The sequence below is a fragment of the Talpa europaea genome, assembly GCF_964194135.1.
Source record: "Talpa europaea genome assembly, chromosome: 14".
Lineage (NCBI taxonomy): Eukaryota > Metazoa > Chordata > Mammalia > Eulipotyphla > Talpidae > Talpa > Talpa europaea.
Genome location: NC_140082.1, coordinates 30,406,110 through 30,427,129, shown reverse-complemented (window position 1 = coordinate 30,427,129; position 21,020 = coordinate 30,406,110). Strand labels below are relative to the sequence as shown.

Below are 21,020 nucleotides of genomic sequence, written 5' to 3'. Positions count from 1 at the left end.
AAATGTTAATAAGCTATAATTATGATCCTATCACTCCACTAGGTATATATCTACCTTGCTCCCAGTCACCTGTGAGTGAAGTTCAAAATTGGAAGCTTCTTTTGCTCTGGTTCACTTTACTCTGTATTTGTGCTGCTCCACTGCTCCTTATCCTATCATCTATTTGCACTTTTATCCTGTCTGTCTGCCTGTCTGTCTGTCTGTCTATCTCCAATTAGCTATCTTCATCTCTACCATTTTGTATTTTACTTTAGCTAAGTTCAGTGCTTTACCCTAAGCACTCACCATTTTTCTAGCAGGTCATGGTTCCATACCTTTGTTTATTCTTTCTCTCTTTGGAATGTCCTTCACGGTGTTACTGGCAGTCACCTTAAATCTTAAACCTATCTCAGTGCTTGGCCTAGTTTTTGAACCTTCCCAGAGTGTTGGCATTCTTCCACATTCCCTGTGACGGCACTAAATGCACTTCACTCATCTGCCTTCCACTGGAGTTGGTGCTGGATGGTGTGGCAGGTTTACTTATGGAACTTACAAAAATACACATGCTCAGTATATACCTTGTAAATGTACTTAGTAGGTCTGGGTCTGAGTCTCAAAGAGCTTCTGATACATTGTTGGTTGAATAGCCAGTGCCTTGGTCACATTCCTCTGTAGAAGAGATGACTCTTACTCATCTCTCCTTGCCAGTATCTAGACTCAGTGTGAAGTAGGAAACCAGTAAACACCAGAAGATGCTTAGGCTGGAAAGGAAGATAGGGTTTAAGTCAACACAAGTATTGGTTAGTAGGATAAAACTTTGATTCCAAAGCCTGTTAGGAGTGAGTTAAAATTGGTTGCTTTTAGGGGAGTGGTAGCATCAAAATGGTGCCTCAAGATTATTCCAGTAAGAAAATACAGCACATGTATACAGAAGAGTGGGAAGGAGAGAACAGTTAGATGGCTATTGCAACATCAGAAGCCTGTGATAAAATGGGTCTGAAGTGGGAGTGGAACGAGAAGGAAGTGGACACAAATGATACTGTGAAGGAAGAATCAACAGGATTTGGTGGCTGGTTGATTATGAGTGACAGGAAGAGGGAGGAGTCAAAGACGTCTCCAAAGCTTTGTTTGCGTGAGAGCTGAGAGCCACTGTGCCTCTGAACAGTCTCTGACTAACACTGGGGTTTGGCAAAACCATAGCTTTCAGGTGAGTGATGGAAATATCCAGTTACTTGGGCTGCTTGGCCTACCTGACTGCGGCCATGTGGAACTTAGACAGGATGGGGTCATGATAGAAGGGGGCTTCATGTGTTCTATCTTGCTCAAGCTCTGCTGGGATGTCCAGGGGGAGATGGAGAGAAGGAACAGCCTTTCTCTTTTGACTCTAGTTCACTTAGTTTAGGGAATTCATTTTCCAAATACCACATCCCCGTCACCCACCCCCCATCCTCCAGAACCTTCACCTTGGACATCTGTGGTCCCCCTGACCAGCCAGACTTGGCAGATGTAGAGTCACTAAGTCTGCAGATCAGTTGTGAGCTTTTCTCCTTGTTCTCTTTGCTCAACTAATAAAGAAAACTTTACCCAAAAGGAATGTTACTAGTAAATAATGAGAAATAAACACAGGAAGTATAGGGAATAAACATGTGATTCATTTGCACTCCTGTAGTGTTGGACTTCTCATGACTTCTTAGTGAAGCCTGGACATCCCTTGGAAGAAGTTAGCGTCTCCATCTGTAGGCCAGTCTTAGTCTCATCCCCTTGGTCCCTCTTTTTATCATGAGCACTGTTTGCAAACACAAAAAGTGAGCGCTTGATAAGACAAGGAGAGTATACGTTTTAAAGAGGTAATGACCTTCATAGATGCACAGCAGTGGTCACTGTCAAAACTGTCTGCACTTTGTCTCACGCTTCTGCAGCTCATTGTATTCTCTTCCCAGGATAGAACAGAGAAGAAGGTACTTCCTTGCCTTTTCTCCAAAAAACTTTATGTTCTCTCCATAGTGGACCTCCCAGGGAACACTATTATATTTTCAGTTCCTAGGGAACTAGGACTAGGAAGCACCTAGTCTCTTTTTGATTCCTGATAAGAGATCAAACAAGATTGACATGTGGAGTCTGCAAAAGATGCTGATCCAAGGTTTCACCCCGCCATCCTTCCCAGCCTCTGCCTTCGAGAGAATTCTGATTTGCATCCTCATACTCTTGCAAGAGAATAATTTATAGGGCCTCCCTGGTGGCACAGGGTTTAAAGTCTCAGTGCTATCAAGCTGTTGCCAGCCACTGCAGCCTGGGTTTGATCCCCAGCCAGGGAGCTACCCATATGGCGCCATAGACCTCTCCTGTCTCACCCACTGCTCCCCTCAGCAGTGTGTTTCAGTAGATCTGCCTTTTCTGCTCCTCACTCTGTCTCTGGTGAATCCTTTTACTTCCTGTACCTCTGGCCTACACCCCAGTTCTTGAATACATAAATATATAAAAATACATCTTTTTTAAAAAAGAGAGAATAATTTATAGAAGTCAAAATATTATGGTTCTAGTATACCAAATGGCTTGTAAACTATAGTAACATAAGAAAAAAGCTTGCTCTCAAATAGTGTGCTAAATTACCACCTTCTTCACTCTCTGACCACACCGCAGTCCTGGAGCTTGATGCCAAGTCCTTTCCCACCGTCCACTGAGCCCCCCTCCCCTCATTGAATAGGGATGAGTCAGTCTTTGTCTCCCCACATTTCATCTCACATGCTGCTCCCTGTCTCCTGGGGCAGGGATTCACTTAATTCAGGATCATATTGGAACAGAATCTTCAAGTAGGAGTCTGCAGGTATTTACTGCTGATTGGACTGTCTCCACAAACCATCATGTGTCTATTAAAGATTAATACACACATGTGCATGTATGGGCACACACATCCACACCAAACTGTACCTCTGGTCATTGTAGCTCCTATATTTTTGAGGGCCTTGGAAGGCTGCTTGGCAGCATGTTCAGTTTATTTATTTTTAAAGATTTTATTTATTTTTGCCTAGAAGAACTGGGGTGTAGGCCAGAGGTAGGGGGCGGTGAGAGGATTCACCAGAGGCAAAGTGGGGAGCAGAACATGCGGATCTACTGAAGTACACTGCTGAAGGGAGCAGTGGGCGAGACGGGAGAGTTCTGCAGCACCATGTGGGTAGCTTCCTGGCAGGGATCGGATTCAGGCCATCACAGTTGACCTTTATGGTGGTAGCGCTAAGACTTAACCCCTAGGCCACCAGTGAGGCCACCAGCATTTTCAGTTTAGGTCTAGCTCTTCACTTGCCATAATGTTAGATTATGTAGAGTCAACAGGAGACTTATTCTCTCATTCCCTACCAGTTGTCTTTGGTCTTCTAGAAGGTTTTGTTGAACTCAGTTATCTGTGGTGCAGGGGATCAACTGAATTTCCCTAAGGTGATAAGCTGACAGCCCTAAATCAAAGGACTATGTAAACTAAGGGACTTGTAAGGGACAATTCTGTGTCTTTATTCCTGAAAGTAAAAGCATGAACTTCCTGAAAGTACTTATTGTTTATGATACCTTAGTATTTTATGTAGAAATTGCAATAGCATCACAACTTCCAAAGAACCTAGAATCCCAGAGATGGCCACCACACTGCCATTAGGCACTTATTAGCTTTTGTCATTTCACCTTGACTCTGCACTGTCATGAAGCTGGAAAAGGGGCCATAGTTGTGTGTCTTCTGAGGCTGCAAAGGCTAGCACTAACAAGCCACGCTGGGAAAGCCTGAATCTGCGTGTGAGAGAGCGTCAAAGTATTGTCCCTCAGTATGGGGGAAAGTGCCAGGACGTGATTTTTCGGCCCACAAATCTTTGCTAAAAAAAATTCTTACATCTTCATGACAGAGAAGGTTATAATGAAGAAACGGGAGCATGCCTTCCCCAAGCCAATTAGGGGACCTAAGTGTCTTTGTCTGTGATTGAAGCCATGTATCTGTTTGACTCTAACTCTAGCAGGGCCTTTTGGTTTCAAGGGAGAAGGCACTGAAGTCTCACTAACCCTGGTCACTTTGTGCTTGATTCCTCCAGAGGTGAGCCCTACTTGAGAATGGAATACGGGCCCTGCCCCCACTTCCTGTGATCCAGCCAGCTTCGAGTTGTTGTGGGGATGCCTATAAACCACCAGAAATCAGACTCTTCGGAGATGGACCCTGACTTGTCTCCAGGCTGCAGGCTCAGTGACCTGAGCAGAGGAGGCAGTTTGGAGAGTCGAAGTAGCAGTTCTCGCTCCAGAAGCTTCACTCTGGTGAGTGGTTTTCTTTAATGCTCTACATACTTTGGTTGGCTGACTTTGCCACAGCCCCCTCTCCTCTAAGGAATATCTTACTAAAAACTTTTGGGTTAACTAGCTCCGTGTTTTAGAATACTTGCTTTGTCAAGTAGTACTTTATTTTTAATCACCTTAAATTTTGCACAGATGCAGGTTACACACAGCCGTAACATGAGACCCTCCTGCTGTAGCCAATAACTTGCCTTGTTATCCTCAGAAAAAAACCTGCCTGTGGCAGTCAAAACCCAGGCAGGAACACAGTCAGTTCAAGTGAATGGAAGAAGAGAAACACCTCCCAGGATAAAAACAAATTCACTTAAAAACAGATTTCTAATCCTTTACAAGTGTAAACGCTCTCATATGCCTTTCTCTCAGACTCTAGACCCTTACATAGATATGTGTAATTTCTCTTAATGTTTCCTTCTTATTTTCTAACCAGTCAGCATCCTGAAAATCAGGTCTAAATAGTAATAAACATAAGGTATTAGAGACATGCCCAGATTTAAATTCAAATTTAGATTTGCTTCCAACTTTGTTCTAACCCATTTCCTTTACCTTGATTATTTTCAAGTGTTTTCCTTTATGGAAAAATCATTGAGCCAATTTTAGTTATCATCTGCTACTATTTCATAGTTGTGTGTTTTCCTTAGGTAAAACTGGAACACTGAGAAAATTTGGCATATAATTTAAAATGGTAACTCGAGCTTTCTAAACAATCATGTAACACTTGACTTTAACAAAGTACTATGTTAGCAGCCAACTCCCTTTTTTTTTTTAAAGATTTATTTATTTATGCATTCAAGAACTGGGGGTACCGGCCAGAGGTGTGTGGGGGGGGGGGTGAGAGGATTCACCAGAGACAGAGTGGGGAACAGAACAGGCAGAATGACTGAAATACACTGCTGAGGGGAGCAGTGGAGGAGTCAGGAGAGGTCTGCTGCGCCATGTGGGTAGCTCCCTGGCCAGGGATCGAAGTGCTGCAGTGGCTGTGGATAGCTTCATGGGTCGTATCTTAACCCCTTGCACCACCAGGGAGGCCGGAGCTTCCTTTCAATGAGTGAGCTATTTGTGCCATTACAAAATTTGAAAACTTAAAAAAAAAAATAGACCTCTAGTGACTCACCCACAGCTCCCCTCAGCAGTGTATTTTAGTCAATCCGCCTGTTCTGTTCCCTACTCTGTCTCTGGTGAATCCTCTCACCGCCCACACTTCTGGACTGTACCTCAGTTCTTGTATGCATAAATAAATAAATCTTTAAAAAAAATTAAACCTCAAACTGGACTTTTTGAGATTCTCAATTTGGAGAAGAATTACCTGTTTTTATTCTAAGTCATCAGGTCTTTTTATGACTTACCTTTTAGAAAATGAATCAACTATAGTCATTTCTCCATTTGCTATCTGGTAATCCCTGACCTCATAAAAGATTCATCAGCAATAGTGTTTTTAGGCCTAAAGATTGTACGATATTAAATGTATCTTTGGGGGACTCTTCAGTAAAAGGTGATCTACTCCTCTGATTTAGAGAAGTATTTCTTTTAAGCAAAGGCTGTTCTTTAAAAGAAGATGTAAGATTAATGTCTAATGCTAAATAAGAATATCCTAATTATTTAAACACTAGTAGAAGTGCTGTTTGGGATTTCACAGATCTTTGCTTCTTAGAAACTTTTCTCCTGAGCCAGTCCAAGTTAAAAATTTAAATAGCTGCTTACAGAGCTATAATGTCCATCCATTCAGCCACCATAGTGCCCGAGGCTGTTCTAAGAGCCTGTCTTTGTCACTCAAGACCCTGCTTGTGTGTGCACAAATATTCTGTGGTTTGCTTGTAAGAAATTCTTCCTCTGAACATTTTCTAATGAAAGGTATCGGTAGAACGAGAACAAATTTTCCAGATCCTGGAATACTAGACTAAGAAAGCAGATGTCTTTGGATGTATCTTTTTCCTTTGAAATGTGAGGAAAGCTTACTTAGTACAATACATAAGGCAGCTCGTCTCTACAAAGTCGGTGTGTGGTTCTGGAATTTACTACTTGGAGAGATAACACAGATTCAAGATAAAAGTTTCAAGAAGGATTCAGCTACGGACATAAAATACAGCTCTTGAGAGAGAGAAAAGAAGCTTTGAGTGGTAGATGTAAATATTCTTTTTTTTTTTAACTGTGTGAAGTTGGATGTTCCTTTATTAGAAACTGAAAAGATACAAATGATTTGTTCCCAATATTATGCAAATAATGTTTATCCAAAAGCAATTAAAATTATTTTTATCTGATGTGATGATTTTTCTTGCGTAGAAAAGTCAACTCCCAAGATTATGGTTTTAGCAGATCAATAATCAGTTTTGCATCTAATTTTGTGACTTATTGCAGAACTCTTCTTTCATTAACTATATAATCAGCAGTTCCTTTTATCCTCTTTTGTTTTTGGGTTTTTTTACATTTAAATAAATTTTATTTTTATATTCCCCATACAATTGCAACCCCCTTATTTTGACCCCAATCCCTCCCCTCCCCACCCCCTATCCCCCATATAGTGTCTCTGGTTCATAGTTTTTTGTTGATTTTGATTTTCACTTTCTTATAGTTATTCATTTTCCTGGTCCCTTATTTAAGTTTTCTAGATTCCTGCTATGAGTGATGTATATATTCTTAACCTCTGAGTGCTGCTGCTCAAACTCTCCCAGTTATCTCATGGAATACCTGGAGCCCCAGCCACTATTCTTGGGTATTTATTCTGAATGTGGTACTAAATCTGCTCTGCCCTTCATGCCACCTAGAACTTCCTCTATAACAGAGTATGATCTGACTAGTTGAAAAGAGTAGGACACTCTTAACTACCACAATTCTTAGGGAATTTAGTAATAGAAGTGCTTCTCCGAGGGTGAATTGGAAACATCCCCAATCCCGAGCATACTTCCTACTCCTTTTTGTCTCTACCTTGAAAAAAAAAATAATAAGTTGAATTCATTATTCAGTTTTGGACACTTGCTATTCAGTGAACTATCTTAAAGCCTTCATTCTCCCTCAGTTAACAAGTGCTGTGGCCCCAGAATCACCTAATGAGTCTAAGATCAGCTATCAGTTGTCAGCTCCTGATCAGCCACTTCCTGATCAGCCACTTCCAGCTTTATCTCTCAGTTATGGATAAGAAGGGAAAGCCAGCACTGGCAGATGCAGTCTTCAGGGCTAGGTCAGCACTAGAAATCTGATACACTACATTCTAGCTGATCTCAAGGAGAGGAAACAGAACAGAGGGGTGGAAAGTAGAAGCAGACAGATCAGCAGTAAGCCCATCTTCCTTTCAGACTGGCTCTTTACCCAGATTGAACCAAAAACTTCCTAGCTATTTTAAGACACAGCTAAATAGCTTTTATGAAAGTTAAATTCAGTAAACATCTAGAAAATGCCCATGACATACCAGACCTGATAGATAATAGAATTAAATACGGTTTTGACCTTTTTAGAAATGCACAATTTAATGGCAAGAGCATGTAGGAGGTCAAGTCCTTAGGATGTTTCCATCTTAATCATGCTCTCTCTATAATATTGCAACTTAAATAAGTATCAGTAGCCAAGGAGCCAAAGTGTAATTCTTTGAAACTATTATTCTTGGGCCTCCCTGGTGGCGCAAGGGATTAAGATGCAACCTGTGAAGCTATCTGCAGCCACTGCAGCACGAGTTCGATCCCTGGCCAGGGAGATACCCACATGACACAGCAGACCTCTCCTGACTCGCCCGCTGCTCCTTTCAGCAATATATTTCAGACAATCTGCCTGTTCTGTTCCCTACTCTGTCTCTGGTGAATCCTCTCACCCCCCACACCTTTGGCTTATACCCTAGTTCTTGTACGCATTAATAAATAAATCTTTAAAAAAAACTATTATTCTTTAGATCTGTTATCAAAATGTACAAGTATCTCATCCCTCACTGGTTTGTTTCTGTCTCTTCCCTGCCAGAAGTACAGGCTTAAGTTAGTGTTACTGAAAAATTATCATAAGGGCTAGTTAGAGATAACCATAATTTAGCCCTTCAACCTAAACTATAGGGGATGCCATTGCATCTTAGGGCTTTTTTTTATGAGCTGACGCAAGTCAGCACAGCATCTTGAGCTCCATAAGGACCACAGAAGAGGTGGCTTTGTATTTGCTTCTCTCTCCCTAATTATTTTTCAGCTTTAGGGGGTTCGCTCATCAACTTAGATTATCAAATTAGCAAAGCCTTGCTCACATGTCATGGAGACCAAGTTGGTGTTTGTAAGAAGAAAATGTAACACCAAGTCACACTCCACCAAAGCGAATACCTGTGGCTGCTTCCCTAGGAGACTGGTGGTTAAGCGATCTTGGCTCATCTCAAGAAACATTTTTAGCCTTCATAATCTTTTTCATGAATTTTTTTTTTTTTGGTCTCACAGAGACCAAAATGAGCTCTGCTGATTCTTTTTTTTTTCTCCCTCACAAGGAGTTACCACCATTGTCTTCAAATGCAGTTAAACTGAATTTGCTTCAGAGAAAAGCAAAACGAAAGGAAAAAAAGGCTTAAGAACTTAATTCAGTCTTTTTTTTAGGTTGGGTTCCTTTAGTATAAGTATTTTAAGCCTTCTCAACTTTTTTGTTCGACTGAACAAAGATTTTTCTCTCTCTGCCAATTCCCCCAAAGCAAAACTTCCATCCCAAATCTGTGCTCTCACAGGTAGGCCTGGGAAAGCTGACTTTTATAACTGTGTGTAGCATTCATTGTGTGAGTTTGTCACCGGCCTATCTGGATGTCCTCTGAGCTCCAGCGGGACCAGTGGACATTTTTTCTGTCATCTTTGTGTAGGAGTGAATAGACATCAGCTTTGTTTTCTTGTGGGACACTGGTGCAGCGTGCCTTACAATTACTTCAGTTGAGTTAGAGTTTTTACTTTTCTGGTTTGAATACATTAGAAATTATTTCTTCACAATCATCATATCCATTTTAGGGTAGAAGTGTATGTCCTTTTGCATTCTTGAAACAAAACGGTGTTTCCCTGGGAGATTTGTAGACATAGCATGAAGCTAACATGAGGAAAGGTTTTCTAGGTAGTTCTGTTAGCTTCTGGAGATCTGGAGATCTAAAGAGTTTTCTTTTACACCACAGCTCAAAATGGTGCATTAAAACATCATTTATCAGAAAGGAATAAAAAATAAATTTCTTCTATCAGCCTACTACCTACCAAATTCGTTTTTTTTTTTTTTTTTTCCCCAATTCACTGCTTGCCACAAAGGCTGCTATTCTTGTTTATCCTCCTCATTTACTAAATAGTTTTTAATCCAGTGCCACTTCAAAGCACCACCAGTTGCTCAGGAACCACCACAGCTACTCTCTGCTTTCTTCCCTCCTCTGTAGGAGACCACTAGGCCACTGCCTTGACTCTTTTTGTTGCTGTTTGTTAAAAAAAAAAAAGTGTGTGTTTAGCTATATATATACACACACACACATTGCTTTCCTGAGATATTCATACCATACAATTCACCCATTTAAAGTATGTCAGTCAGGGCCTCCCCGGTGGCGCAGCGGTTGAGCGCTGGGTTGTGAGGCTGCCCGCAGCCTCTGCGGCACCGGTTCGGTTCCCGAACCCGGCCACTGGGCGAGGGTCCCACATGGCGCACAGACCTCTCCTGCCGCCCGCTGCTCCCCTCAGCAGTGTACTTCGGTCCTTCTGCCTGCTCTGCTCCCCGTTCTGGCTCTGGTGAATTCTCTCACCCTCCCACGCCTCTGACTGTACCCCGTGCTTGTATGAATAAATAAACAAATCTTTAAAAAAAAAAAAAAGACAAAAAAAAAAGTATGTCAGTCAGTGGTTTTAGTAGATTCACAGAGTTGTACAGCCATCATCAAATCAGATTTAGAACATTTCCATCAGCCCAAAGGAAATGTTGTGCCCACTAGCAGTCACCCCCATTTCTCTCCAACACACCAGCCCTGGATGTAGGCTCATCTACTTCTTATAGATGTGCCTGTTCTCACCGCCTTGCTTTTTATGCCCCACCTCCTCCCAATGCCCTAGTCTTCCTCATTAATGTCCCAGTCAGACAGAGGCAGCCTCCAGCATCCCCCGAGAAGGGAGGAGGGAGCAGGAGCTCCCTTGCACAGGACCATATGCCCCTTTTGTGACCCTGAATTACCCGCTCCCTGCCCTTGGCACCAGAGTCTGTCTCCACCTATTTTCCTCTCCCAGGTGTAAGCAGAGTTCCGCTTCACATAGAATGCAGCTTCCTCTTTGGGGAATTAGGCAACAGAGTGATCCTATATGCTTTTGGCCCTGTGCTTAGACAGGGGTCCAGACCAGGTTGATCACAAAGAAGGTACTTTGGGTACCTTCCTCTCACCCTGCTCATACCCCAGCCTCCAACTCTAGAGATGTTAGGTGGGTTGAGGGTACAAGAGTCTTGCACTACCTGGGACTCTGAAACTGACCGCCTTGGTTAAAAGTGATGTGTGTCTCACATTACGCAAGCACCCTGAGGCACAACCATGCTCAGGGAACTCCAGAAAGCTAAGAACTGTCCCAGCACTGGTCTTGGATCAGTATCTGGTTAGAAAGGGAAATACATAGAAGGAAGTAAAAAGCAAGCACAGAACTAGTTCTCATCTTGGCTGTGTGACCTTGGAAAGTCAATGTCCCTGTATTGTTTTCACATCTTCATAGGAGGGAGCTGCAAAAGTTGACCCATGTGGGTCTGGGTGTTTAATGTGTGTGCATATATATATTCTCCCTGGTGGTGTTCTGTCCCCTCTGCTTACCCCACTGTGCTGTAGCCTCCTCTGCTGGGTTTGTTGACTGTGACCATCATTTGTAGTCTGATCTGGCTCAGCTGCTTCATTGGGGAGCCCTTGGCTGGCACCAAGCTCTTGACTGAGCCTTTGGCTCTTGGACCATCAGATTCCACAGTGAAGACTCATAATCTTCTGTCCTAGTATAAATTTGGCTTCGTTTACTCCTCATTTTCAGCATGGTCCACTGTCAATTCCGTTTGATGTGCCCCCTTCAATTCTCTCTTTTATTTTGTCTCAGAATAGATAAGTACTTATCTGCCTATTTGCTTCTGAGAGGGACTTTCAGGTCTGCTCCTTTCACATCACCTTTGCCAGCCCTCCAGAGCTGCCCGGCACTGTGCCTAGGCTCAGGGGCGTTCACCCCCCAGCAGGTTGACTATTGGCTTCCCCGGCCACCGACTAAAGTAAACTTTCTTGGGTCTTCTGAGTCAGTTACCACCTGTGCTTCCATCTTCCCAAATTTTGTTTCTGTCATCCCTTTTCCTGTTATTTTTGTCTTTGTGATTTGTGCCTTAAAAAAAAAATCTTTCATTGTTTTAGTGATATTTCTGGAGGGAGAAGAGATAAATATGTGAGTTCAACACATCCCTTTACCCTAAAAATTGCCATCATGGAAAAGACAAATGTGTCTGGTAACAGCAAGTTGGAAACAGCTCTTCCAAGGAGATGCAGAATTAGAGCTTTCTGACTCACTAGGAAGCACCAGGCTAGAGCCGTTATAGGGGCAAAGAGCATTAATTTGCCACAGTTGTTTGTCAGCCTTCTTTTTCCTGAAGGTCAATGGTGAGGGACCTACGGGCACAGGTTTGTCATTGGGGTGTCCTGAATTTCAGACTGTCCCGGCGGGGGTGGGGGGAGTCTTAGAGAGCCCTGTCTTCTACCCTGAGCTCTGTATGTATCTTGCTTTGTTGATTTTTTTCTCTTCAGCTAAAACTGCTGTTTGTTCTCTCTCCCACTCCCAACCCCACGTGTATAGGATGACGAGAGTCTGAAGTACCTGACCCATGAGGAAAAGGATGTCATCCTGTTTTTTGAAGAGACCATTGATTCCCTGGAAGATGACTTTGAGGAGCAAGGCCTGTTTGATAGTGGGGTGCACTGCCACTCCCTGCGGTCTCTGGAAGAGAGCACTTCCAGTCACTCCGAGCCAGAAGACGTCATCGATCTAGTGCCACCAGGACCCACAGCCAGGGAGTCTGGGTGCCCTCCGGACGCAGCTGAGGCAGCAGGTACGAGGGAAGCTCACATCCCAGACCCACGTTGGTCTGTCAGTGTCTACAAGTAACAGAGGTGCTTCTTTCTGTGGTGTCTCCTGTGTGAGCCAGTGTGGAGGCTGTGGGGTTTAGCGGGGATTTGTAGGGTAGCTGCATCCTCTTGGTGGTTTGGTTGTTTCATTCTTTATTCTACCTTTTCAGAATTTCCCTTATGCTTTCATAGCATATTAAGATGAAAACAAACCAAGGGAAATTCCAAAAGAGGTAGAATAAAGAATGAGACTAATTGGTTGTACAAATAAAAAGAAAGAAAACTGGAAATGGCTTCCAGGTAACGACTCCACTCAACAAAGAAAACATACACAGTATTTGTATTTTATCCCTAGCAGCTTAATCTCAACTTTTGTTCAAGATTATACTTATATTTCTGTGGTGTGACTTTCTAGGGTGAGTATGTGAACTGTTGTCAACTTTACAGGTTCAGGAAAACAGGAACCAATATTCAGCTCAGCATTTACTTTTACATTTTGTTTGACTCAGGATGGTGTCAAAGGAGAGGTACACTTTTTATCCTTTGAGTTCTGGGTAGAAAAAGATGGACAAGGAGAAAAAATGGAAAAGGGATGAGGATTTAAAAGGATGAGAAAAAATAGGAGGGAACATACTTTTGTTCAGCCAGCTAAAAAATACTGCCATTTGTCACAAACCTCTAGAAATATATATTTCCCTTTTTTATAAGCAAAGCTGCACGTTATACAGAATTTCACATATAATAATGATAGCTTCCAAATGTGAGGGTTAGTCAGTATCTATCCAGAGGAGATTTGACATGAATTTCCCATATTTGTCATAGTTCCTGAATTTGATGTGAATCAGTTGATACTTCAAAAATGTCAGATCACATAATGTGCCAAGAAAACACTTTTTGAAAGTAAGCCCTTTGCCTGGCATTCCCATCAGTGCTCCAACATTAACCTTTCGTAACAATGCCAAGCGCTGGCATGGCGTGAGAGGTTGAGGATATAAAGTTTAAGGATATATGAGACCATTTTGGAGCAGGAGACAGGTGTATAAATATAAGTGCAGGCAAGTGTTAGGGGATCAATGGTCACTATATGTTAAGGGTATAGTACAGGCTCCAAAGCTGGTGTGTTCAGTGCTACCTGGACTGTCAGGAACCATTTATTTCATGGAGGAAAGGGATACACCCAGGCATCCTTCATCTAAAAAGACCTGATAGAGTTGGTGTATGCCACCCAACCTTCCTGCCTCGGTTTCCCCTTTGTACAATCCCCTGACAAGGTAAGTTATTATCTCCTGCTGCCACATGCCTCGGGATGAGGGCTGCGCAGAAGTCTTCTTGTGCAGTGCGCCTCCCTGGGTACTGCCCAGGTCCACCTTGCACTTCACCATCGCTAACTCATCCCATCATGTGGTCACAGGATCCTGTACTACAGTCACTTTCACTCATTCAGGAGTCGGGGAAAAGGGAACTTAGCTTACGGGAAGCACTGCTGAAGAGGTTTTATGTCCCTGAAAACCCTTTTAAATTCAGGGAAAAGGAACTAGAATGCATTTATTTTCACGTACAGCGGTAGCTTATGAGGCTTCTCCCTCACTTCTCAGGGGTCAGACCTGGCGGAAAGGAAGATGTTCCCGTCCTTGACTCCGGGAAACCAGACCCTGAAACTTCTCCCCAGCCACACTCCAAAGTCCCAGAGGCCTCACCTCTGCCGCCCACCCCCGCGGCCCCCGCCCACCCCAGGAAAGAGCTGCTCTCTCCATCTCCCCCAGCAGAGCACCCCAAACTACCCCGCTCTGTTCCTACTCCACTGGTCATCGCCCAGAAAATTTCTGAGAAGATGGCAGGAGATGAGGCCCTTTCGCCCATGTCCCCCTGGAAGGAGGGCAGACCTGGAGAACGGAGGACCCCGACGTCATTAGCCCCACGACACGGAGACCACCTCTTGGGGCACAAACATGCGGGTCAGCCGGCGCCCAAGATCCACCGCTTCCCCAGCAACATCAGTGTGACCAACAGCGCGGGGAAGGACTTCAACAAGACCATCTCCAAGGCAGCTGTCAACGTGCAAGAGCGCAAAGCCCGTGTCCTGGCCAACATTAATGGTGTCTCCTTCCCCTCCGCGGCGGAAGTGGAAGCTCGGGCCCCAAAGAGTGACCTCACTGAGCCGAGGAGCATCTCCCCAGAGCAGGTGACGCGTGACCAGAGCAAGCTTGGCCCCAGCAAGGAAGCTGCAGGAGGACAGCAGTCCCGGGCCGTGCAGACTGAAAGGTCCCCGCCCTGGCCCAATGGCTTCCAGAGCATCCACGACGTCCTGAGGAGTGAATCCAGTGCCTTTGTCTCTACTGGAAAGACTGTCACCTTCCGGCCAGACCCCACTCTCACCAGCAAACTGGCTCGCCAGAACGCCAGCAAGAGCTTGTACGAACCCCGGCAGCCTGACTGTGGCCCAGATGCCAGGAAGCGGTCTGGCTCCCTCCCCAGGGCTGTGGGGTTCAGACCCCAGGGCATCACAGTGCAGTTTTCTGGCCGAGGCTCCACGGAGGAGGCCCGAAGGGAGGCTCTGCGGAAGCTCGGCCTACTGAAGGAGAACTTGTGATGAAGAACAAGGAGGGAGCTGGCCTGGAGGCAGCCACATGCCACAGAATGACCCAACATGCCTATCCCCCACCCCGAAGAAGACGGGTGAAATTAAATGGTAGCATTAATACAGGGGTTATTTTATCCAGAAAGTCAAGGAACTGTTGGCCTAAAATGGAAGTGCCTGCTAGGGGCAGTGGAAGGGCCACTTGCTGTCCCCTGCTGAGGACTCAGTGGTCCTGCTGAGCACAGAACTGTAAGTGTCGCCTGCCCAGCCCAACCCACCCAGAGCAGGGATGTCCTTCTGAAGAGAGAGTTGAGCCTCCCACCTTCTTGTCTTCCTCTGCCCACAAACACAGAGGATGACCTTGAAAATGCCTTATGTTTTTTGGATTTCGGAGTACAGAAGGATTGGCTCTGTTATTCTTGAGTGTCTACTCTAGGTTTTTATCCTAAATACATGGCATGAAAGCCAGTTTGGGTCTTTTATACTCCCGTTTCTAAGAAAGGGATTGCCCTCTCCTTTTCTAAGGAAATTAAAAAATATACATATACTCATTAAACTTTTGTAGTGTCTTCATGTACTTTGTGTTTGAAGGATAAATGATGGTCTGTTAGCCCCGGATATGCTTTTGTTTCTTAATATAATGTAGTTTGCCCCAGTTGCTTTTTATTTTAAAATGGAAATGAATCCTTTAGAGTATGATTTACTATAATTGTGAGTTGTGGGAGTGGAATAGAAAGGTTGAGTTAGGAATAGGTGGTAATTTTGAGAAAACAAGTCTCATCAGACTACAGGGTCTGTGGTACTGGGACACGTATATATGAGCCTGTATTGTGTATATAACATGTACATAGTACATATTTATAGGTACATATATGTTAACATATACATGCATAGGTACTGTGCATCCACATATATTCATTAGAACATAGAAACGTCTTGAAACTCTATAAAGTATTGTTACTGGATGCAAGCACTTGCTGTCTCAGCACTGTGACAGATAATGGTCACCTCCTAAAGTGGAAGTCTTTGAAGGACATAGCTCCATAATATTTTGGTGAACCAAATGTGCTTTTCCCTCAACAATGTGTTATTCTGTTCTAATTAAAGTAATTTTCTAAATGAGCAAGATAGTCACATTTTTTAGTGAAGACTTTAAAGATTTATCACCTAATTTTAACGTATCACTTCATTTTAGTTTTGCATGTTCCCAGCTAGCTTAGTAAATAGAAGGAAACAAGATTCTTAAGATCCCCTCTTGATTATGTTGCATGAGCAAGATCTCAGGATTAACTTAAAAGGGAAAAAAAAACAGCAAACTGGGTTATACTGCATGAAAAGAACTTGTTTTGTCCCAGAGTATGTCTCACATGCTGATTGTAGCCACAAGCATTATCATCAAAACTATGTAAGGCTGGAGTCTTAAACCTCTAAAAATAGACTGGGAAGGGCCACACTTAGAAACCACGCCCTTCTGTTGTTCTGCTTCAGCCACAAAATCTGTTTCTTTCCTCTTGAGTATTATTTAAATTTAAACTTTTAAATGCGCTGTGAAGGACTATTTTCGTAGTATTCGATTTGCCTTGGAAAGTTACATAAAATGATTGTGATTTTTTTTCTTATAAACTACAGTGTTTAGTATCTCATCCAGCCCTTGTCTTCCTGAAATAATTTCCTAGATTCTTGATGGTCTTAATTTAAATAGATAATTTTACTTTACAGGTTTTTAAAAATCGTTTTTATTTTACTCCTGTTTATTCTTCTTTTTTTTTTTTTTACTCCTGTTTATTCTTAAGGATACTTGAGGGCTGTATTTCCTCTTCCCAAAGGGAGATGCCATACACAGTGTTTAAAAAAATAGAGGGTCTTGGGCCTCCCTGATGGCGCAGGCGGTTCAGCACCGCACTGTGAAGCTGCTCCCAGACTCTGCAGCACGGGTTCGTTCCGGCTGGCTGGCGAGGGTCCCACATGGCGCAGCAGACCTCTCCTGTCTCTCCCGCTGCTCCCCTCAACAGTGTATTTCAATAGATCTGCCTGTTCTGCTCCCCGCTCTGTCTCTGGTGAATCCTTTCACCCTCCCGCGCATCTGGCCTGTATCCCAACTCTTGTATAAATAAAATAAATCTTTAAAAAAAAAAAAAGGTCTTGATGTGGCTAACATTTTCAACATCCTTTATATATGAGGATTATTTCTTTTTATCTTATCCTGTGACTTCACTGTGATTAAGATGAACTTGACTGTAGTATTTTTGTTCTCATGACATCATTGAAAAATAAATGTAGTTATTTTAATTATAATCAACTTTGTTTTTGCATTATGTACTTATTTTCCAATATTTTCTTTTAAATGGTTATAATCTTTTCTTCTATTTATTCATAATTTCTTTTACCTATTTATTCTGATAATACTGACAGTTACTCTGGTCATTTCTTGTGCCCACAACCCTAGTAATTAAAGCTATGTGTTTTGTGGACAGTCAAAATTATGGCTGATAGTGGACCAACCTGTATGTGTGCATATTATGTTAACAAAAACATCAAGTCTGCTGAGAGGCATCAGATTTCTTGCCCTAACTATGTGAAAGGACATTCTTAAAGGGTGATCTGGTTCAAGGGAATTTAAGGACCGTATTACTTAGCAAAATTAGAATGAGAAGGAAATGAAGGTTTTTCAGTTCCAGTGATATTTATGAAACAGTCTCCACTTTTATGACATTCTATCTTAATAACTAAAATGAGTGGGAAAAATCCTCCTGTTTTTGGGACATGTGTGCAAATGACCCAACTCATCTCAGCTATGCTACTCTGCAGTTTCAAGGTACCGGGCTGTGGGTGCTCCTCCCTCACCCCTCCCCCATATTTGTGTTGTAGCACACACCCTTATCCTCACAAAAATGGTAGAAATTCTGATCTTTGCATTCCCCTCCTGAGAACACATTCTCCTCTTTAGGGCCCCGATGGGGGTGCCCCGCAGGCCTGAACTGCCCTCTCTTTTCCCTCCTCTGGAACACAGCTGTCTTTGGCAAGATAGGATTCGTCCCTCAGAATTCCTGGGCCTCTCTGGTGGCACAAGGGGTTAAGACGCAACCTGTGAAGCTGTCCTGTGAAGCTATCTGCAGCCACTGCAGCACAGGTTCAATCCCCGGCCAAGGAGCTACCCACATGGTGCAGCAGACCTCTCCTGACTCGCCCACTGCTCCCCTCAGCAGTGTATTCTGGTCAGTCTGCCTGTTCTGTTCCCCACTGTCTCTGCTGAATCCCCTCACCCCAGCCCCCCACACCTCTGGCCTGTACCCAGTTCTTATATGCATAAATAAATAAATATTAAAAAAAAAAAAAAAGAATTCCTGCCTGGTAGGCTGCCTTGTGAAAGCAGCGTCCATGAAGAGCTCAGGGGATTTGATAAATGAGGCCTCAGGGAACCCTTGGGAGTGACCTTTTTATTTTTAAAGACTCAGAAATGAATTTTCTTATTAAATTCCCATAGCTCGGGCTAGGAGGAATTTGCCCTGTCAAAGGATTTGGTGGGGTTGTTTTTTATATTAGTGAGCTGAGAAATCTGTTCTATTTCTGTTTTGTTTTGTTTTTTTTTTTCTCAAGAGGAATGAAGAGCGAGAGAGAAGACAGACGAAACAGTGCACAGTTATCAGGCCTTCCGCGTGGCCCCCGGACCTGCTCTCCTGAGGGGGGTGGCGGGAAAGCAGCCCTTTCTCTCCATCTGTGTTTTATCACTCTCACAAGCTCGGGAACCTTTTCCCCCTAAACTGCTCCCTGGGCTTCTTGAACATTTGTCACCAAATAACAGGGCCCTCCGAGGGGGCACCGCTGGCCTGGCCTTCTCCTCTTGCCCCTGCCTGTGCTCCCCGCGGGTGGCAGGAGGAAGAGGAGTGGCCAAGAAAGCTCACCTGTGCCCTGTGAGAGGCTCGTGTTTTCACCGAAACGACAAGTTACCAAACAGGTTTTGTTTCTTCTCTTCACAACAAGGCTTTTCCCCTGCTTTAAAGTATGGGGAGCAAGTTCCCATATCCTTTTCTAATCTACTCGCTGGACAAGTCCTGCTTTCAGATATCTGAGAAGAGAAGACAGAGCCGCAAGCGGCCATGTCCTGGGAAAATGCAACTCTTATGACTGAGTTGGAAATAGAGGCCGCCTGTGCCAGGCAGGGCGGGAATCACCACCGCCACCCTCAGTCACTGGGTGGTGGGGGGGTTTCCTGCTCCTGCTCTCCCCTCTCCCCAACCCCCTCTCTCAGAGAAAAAAGTGCTGCTGGGGGAAAACCCACTTCTGCACCCCCAAAAGACCCCCAAGAGGACACTGACCTAAGGGCAGGTCACATCCTAACAACTTAGCATAGACACTGTCAGCCTTTGTGTGACTTTGCGGTCCTTCTAAAGTGCCTCTTTATTAAATATATATATAAATGTTAAATTTATATATATATATATATATATAAAAAACACAAAACTTTCGTATACATTCTCAATACCTAAAACTTAAGAAATGTTAATCATTGCCATCACCCTCAGGCTCTGTCTCTCTTAGTTATTGTCACCCCACTGGGGACCCCAAGCCAATTATCACCTGCCCCCACCTGGTACAAGCCTGGCTCTATAAAGATTTACTTTGGCCCCCCTTCTTAGCATCTAAGCTATATGGAATTTCTGTTCAATATCAAAGAGAGGGAACGTGGTGATTTCCAGAAATGACCAGGAAAGCCTAACGGGCAAACTCAGATTCTCTGACCTGAGGGGAGAACAGTATTTTGCCCTGAATGGTAGGAGCAGGGCCCACCTACCTAAGAGAGAAAATTGCATCATCCTGGGACACCCTCCCAGTATTGCTTTCTGCCTCCTGAATTCCCTGACCTACCCCCCTAGATTGGTCTGCCTTCCCCCACACAGGATTCTCCGCTTTGGGGGCACAGTAGGGTCTAGAGCACAGCTCAGTCAAGACAACCAGCCCCCCTTGCTGAGTTCAGAGTAAGCTTTCCCGATTTCCACTGCTGCTTCAAGACCCCTGAGGCTAGCTGTTCCCCAGCTGAACATGACTTCGAGGTGCAGGGAGGGGTAGGGGAGGCTTACTCTACTTTTGAAAAGGGCTGTAGGGTCTACTTTCTGGGGCCTGGAATTCCTAGGTTGGTGACTTAGGTTCAGGGTTCCAGGGTCACCTCTACCCACACCCCCAGGCCTGCAGTGAAGGCAGTAACTGTGACTGTGCCACCTGGGGCCTTAGGTAAGAATTCACATTTGGAAGCAGAGGTCAATGGAACTTAGTCATTGAGAAACAGGTCGCACTTCATAAACTTCAAGCTCCAAGTATTTGTGTGCTAATTTGAGCTGCCAAGAGTAGTAATGTAAATTCTGGAAATACCTTTAAGGGGTGGGGCTGAAGGAACAAGGAATCCAGGTGTCAGGCAGAAAGGCTCCCAGGTACAAAGCGCTCTGTGCGCGTGCATGTGAGCGCCTATGCGTCTGCACGTGCGGCACCCCCTGCTCCCAGCTGGCCGGCGGCTGACTCAGTGCTTGGCATTCCTGACTCTGCGTGCTTGCCTTGCTTCTTTTTGTGTAGTGTACTCCCTGTGAGTGTTGGGACTTGCAGCAAGAGGCTTGCCCTTGTCTCTAAAGGTGCATTCAGCTTTCTGTGGCCTTTACAAAATGACATAATTCCGCATGGAGCTCACATCCCTGGCAGGTTACTGGGATGGCAGTGCTACAAGGTTCTTCGTGTTGCAGTGAGTTCTATCGTAAGGCAGTTTCCTGTCCATGAAATTGGATAGAATTGATCCTATGCTTGAGCATTTGTTTGGTGCTTAGGCTTTTTTGATTTGGGAGAAATAATCTCTGCCTTGTACAGGCAATTTCAGAGTAGGGGGACCTTTCTCATGCATGGTCTGCCAAAGCACCTGAGACACCCTCTCTTCCTGGGGCTGGGTCCACCGAGCTCTCCCAAATTTACAGTCCATATGTTTGGGAAAATTCATAAAGCTCATTATTTTTCAGTCTAATCTTACAGGCCAAATAAGCTGAGTTAAAATGTTTCTAATGTAAAGCAGTTGCTTAAGACTTGTTTTCTTAATGTGTGAAGCTTAGAAGGTGAGCCAAGTGGTGTTAAATATGACAA

The 21,020-nt window shown here is 44.0% G+C and overlaps 1 protein-coding gene across 1 annotated transcript; it reads left to right on the top strand.

Annotated features, from left to right (window-relative positions):
* Positions 1 to 4,125: 4,125 nt before the first annotated feature.
* On the top strand, positions 4,126 to 14,915 carry PROSER2 (proline and serine rich 2; the record flags this gene model as incomplete). Its single annotated transcript, XM_084254161.1, has 3 exons — positions 4,126 to 4,263; positions 12,057 to 12,309; positions 13,921 to 14,915. 3 exons carry the CDS (start codon positions 4,126 to 4,128, stop codon positions 14,913 to 14,915), a joined length of 1,386 nt encoding a protein of 461 aa, XP_084110287.1.
* Between the last annotated feature and the right edge of the window lie 6,105 nt (positions 14,916 to 21,020).